The sequence below is a fragment of the Corythoichthys intestinalis genome, chromosome 17 (genome assembly GCF_030265065.1).
Source record: "Corythoichthys intestinalis isolate RoL2023-P3 chromosome 17, ASM3026506v1, whole genome shotgun sequence".
In the NCBI taxonomy this organism is placed as follows: domain Eukaryota; kingdom Metazoa; phylum Chordata; class Actinopteri; order Syngnathiformes; family Syngnathidae; genus Corythoichthys; species Corythoichthys intestinalis.
In genome coordinates, this window is record NC_080411.1 from 43,557,372 (window position 1) to 43,560,574 (window position 3,203).

Below are 3,203 nucleotides of genomic sequence, written 5' to 3' on the forward strand. Positions count from 1 at the left end.
TCAGAGCGTCTGCCAGAAGCTCCTCCCGTCTCTTTATTGAATTAGCACCAAGATGCCTAAGCACCAATTTTTCAGTGGATAGCAAAGGATACAAAAGGAAAACGGGTGAAATTACTCATCACTTCTTTCACATGCTTTCAAAACACAACATAATAGATTTGCACAAACAGTAAAACATTCTGGAATCATTATTATTGTTTCTCTGATTACAGTTTTAATTTGATGAAATGGCATGCACGTACTATTCTAGGTTGAGGGGCTAACAAAACATTTCAAACATGGAGACACACTGATAATAGCAAAGACAACTCTTTACTAAATGTACATCGGTGAGAGAAGAAATTGAAACTAAAAACAATTGAGCTGTGATTTACTACAAAAATAATACATTTGGAAATTATTAGAAATTAGATGACATTTCCGACAAAAATATAAATCTGGATAAATAGCACGTTCATACTTATATGGTGGATTTTTATCATTCATTGTGGTTGCCTGGTGAGGAATCCTTGGTGCAGAAGGTTATGGAAAAATAATTGAGTGAGGCTTTCTCAAACACAATGACACACCCATAGAGTGGAGTGCAGAACAAAGAGATGCAACAAAAACCGAAAGCAAACATGATTCGAAAGGAATCCAGGCTGTACATTCCAAGTTTTGTGTTTTTCTTGATAGTCTGGTTTATTTTAGATTTTATTATATCATGCAGGAGTTTCTGAATGAATACATTCAGTTCATTTATTTCAGTTCAGTTATTGTGTTGACTCGACATGGGTGGCATCTTCTCTATCCCTGATGGTGACTCTCTTTCTAAATCTTTTCTATTTGTCTTATTTTCACAGTGTAACTGATACAAGTATACTTTTGTCCACAGGTAAGCCCTTGAGGATTGTAATGATTGGAAAGTCTGGCGTCGGAAAGAGCTCTGTCGGCAATACAATTGTTGGCAAGAAGGTCTTTTCCACTGCAGCCTGCCCAGATTCTTTGACCAAACATTGCGAGACGGAAAGAGTCAATTGCGAGAGAAAGATTCATGTGGTAGATACGCCTGGCATCCTCAATGCCTCTGAAGATGCGAAAAGTGTCCAAAGAGAGATTGCAAAATGTATTCAAGTGACTTCGCCGGGGCCCCATGCTTTCCTTCTTGTCATGGCGGTAGGAAGGTTTAAGGAAGAAGACAAAAACATCGTGGAAGCGCTTGAAGAAATTTTTGGCCCAGAGTTATCCAACTACATGATCGTTGTTTTTACTCGGGGAGATGACCTAAAAGGGAAAAACATTCACGACTATCTGAGGAGCCACAAAGGACTTCAGGAGATAGTAAACAAATGCAAGGGGCGGGTCCACGTCCTGAACAATAAGAGAACATGGAATAGAGGTCAAGTGGTGGAGCTAATTAAGATGATTGACGAGATGGTGGTGGAAAACCAGGGCCAACATTTTTCGGATGATATGTTCAAGAAGGCAGAAGAGATGATCCAAATGCTGAATCTCGCCAGACGTCTTGATGGAGAGCAACCCCACAACTTTGGTTTCATGGACGAGCTATTGCAAAGAGTAACTCTATTTCAAGCCAGGTTGGCCCCACAACGAAGATCAACAAGGATTTACAAATCATTTAGGAATCGCCTAAATTTATAACACATCCTCAATGGCAAGATGTAGAGATACTTTATGTGATTCAGTACATGATTATACTGTTTAACTATCAAAGGAGATGGTTGTACACTAAATATAATTTACATTTTTGAAGTTGGTACACCATGCTAATGTTTTTAATAAATGTTGCCTAATCAATCAGAAATTTGCAAGAAGATTACGTTTGATCATTTTAACCCTTTCCTGCATGAATTGGATGTTTTTTGTTGCCCTACACGCAGGGGTGAAAGTGGCTAGAATTTCTTGCTGGAATTCCCTGAAATAAAGCTCGCCACAGAGGACGATTTTTTTTTTTTTTTTTTTAAGGGGTGGGGCAAACCTCTTAAAACCACAGAAATGCAAAGAAAACTGCTTTTGGCAGTTATACCTACAGTGCCTTGCAAAAGTATTCGGCCCCCTTGAACCTTGCAACCTTTCGCCACATTTCAGGCTTCAAACATAAAGATATAAAATTTTAATTTTTTGTCAAGAATCAACAACAAGTGGGACACAATCGTGAAGTGGAACAAAATTTATTGGATAATTTAAACTTTTTTAACAAATAAAAAACTGAAAAGTGGGGCGTGCAATATTATTCGGCCCCCTAGCGTTAATACTTTGTAGCGCCACCTTTTGCTCCAATTACAACTGCAAGTCGCTTGGGGTATGTTTCTATCAGTTTTGCACATCGAGAGACTGACATTCTTGCCCATTCTTCCTTGCAAAACAGCTCGAGCTCAGTGAGGTTGGATGGAGAGTGTTTGTGAACAGCAGTCTTCAGCTCTTTCCACAGATTCTCGATTGGATTCAGGTCTGGACTTTGACTTGGCCATTCTAACACCTGGATACGTTTATTTTTTAACCATTCCATTGTAGATTTGGCTTATGTTTTGGATCATTGTCCTGTTGGAAGATAAATCTCCGTCCCAGTCTCAGGTCTTGTGCAGATACCAACAGGTTTTCTTCCAGAATGTTCCTGTATTTGGCTGCATCCATCTTCCCGTCAATTTTAACCATCTTCCCTGTCCCTGCTGAAGAAAAGCAGGCCCAAACCATGATGCTGCCACCACCATGTTTGACAGTGGGGATGGTGTGTTCAGGGTGATGAACTGTGTTGCTTTTACTTCAAACATATCGTTTTGCATTGTGGCCAAAAAGTTCCATTTTGGTTTCATCTGACCAGAGCACCTTCTTCCACATGTTTGGTGTGTCTCCCAGGTGGCTTGTGGCAAACTTTAAACAAGATTTTTATGGATATCTTTGAGAAATGGCTTTCTTCTTGCCACTCTTCCATAAAGGCCAGATTTGTGCAGCGTACGACTGATTGTTGTCCTATGGACAGACTCTCCCACCTCAGCTGTAGATCTCTGCAGTTCATCCAGAGTGATCATGGGCCTCTTGGCTGCATCTCTGATCAGTTTTCTCCTTGTTTGAGAAGAAAGTTTGGAAGGACGGCCGGGTCTTGGTAGATTTGCAGTGGTCTGATGCTCCTTCCATTTCAATATGATGGCTTGCACAGTGCTCCTTGAGATGTTTAAAGCTTGGGAAATCTTTTTGTATCCAAA

The 3,203-nt window shown here is 40.1% G+C and overlaps 1 protein-coding gene across 1 annotated transcript; it reads left to right on the forward strand.

Moving 5' to 3' along the window:
- The first annotated feature begins 765 nt into the window (after nucleotides 1-765).
- Nucleotides 766-1,641, forward strand: LOC130905203 (GTPase IMAP family member 4-like). Its single transcript, XM_057818345.1, has 2 exons — nucleotides 766-798; nucleotides 875-1,641. Exons 1-2 carry the CDS (start codon nucleotides 771-773, stop codon nucleotides 1,639-1,641), a joined length of 795 nt encoding a protein of 264 aa, XP_057674328.1. The 5' UTR covers nucleotides 766-770.
- The last annotated feature ends 1,562 nt before the right edge of the window (nucleotides 1,642-3,203 follow it).

What these genes read in the sequence shown, in the direction of transcription:
- LOC130905203 (XM_057818345.1), top strand. Translation starts at nt 771, where the DNA reads ATGGGTGGCATCTTCTCTATCCCTGATG. An exon ending in CATCTTCTCTATCCCTGATG is followed by an intron (nt 799 to 874) that starts GTGACTCTCTTT and finishes TTTTGTCCACAG; the next exon opens with GTAAGCCCTTGAGGATTGTA.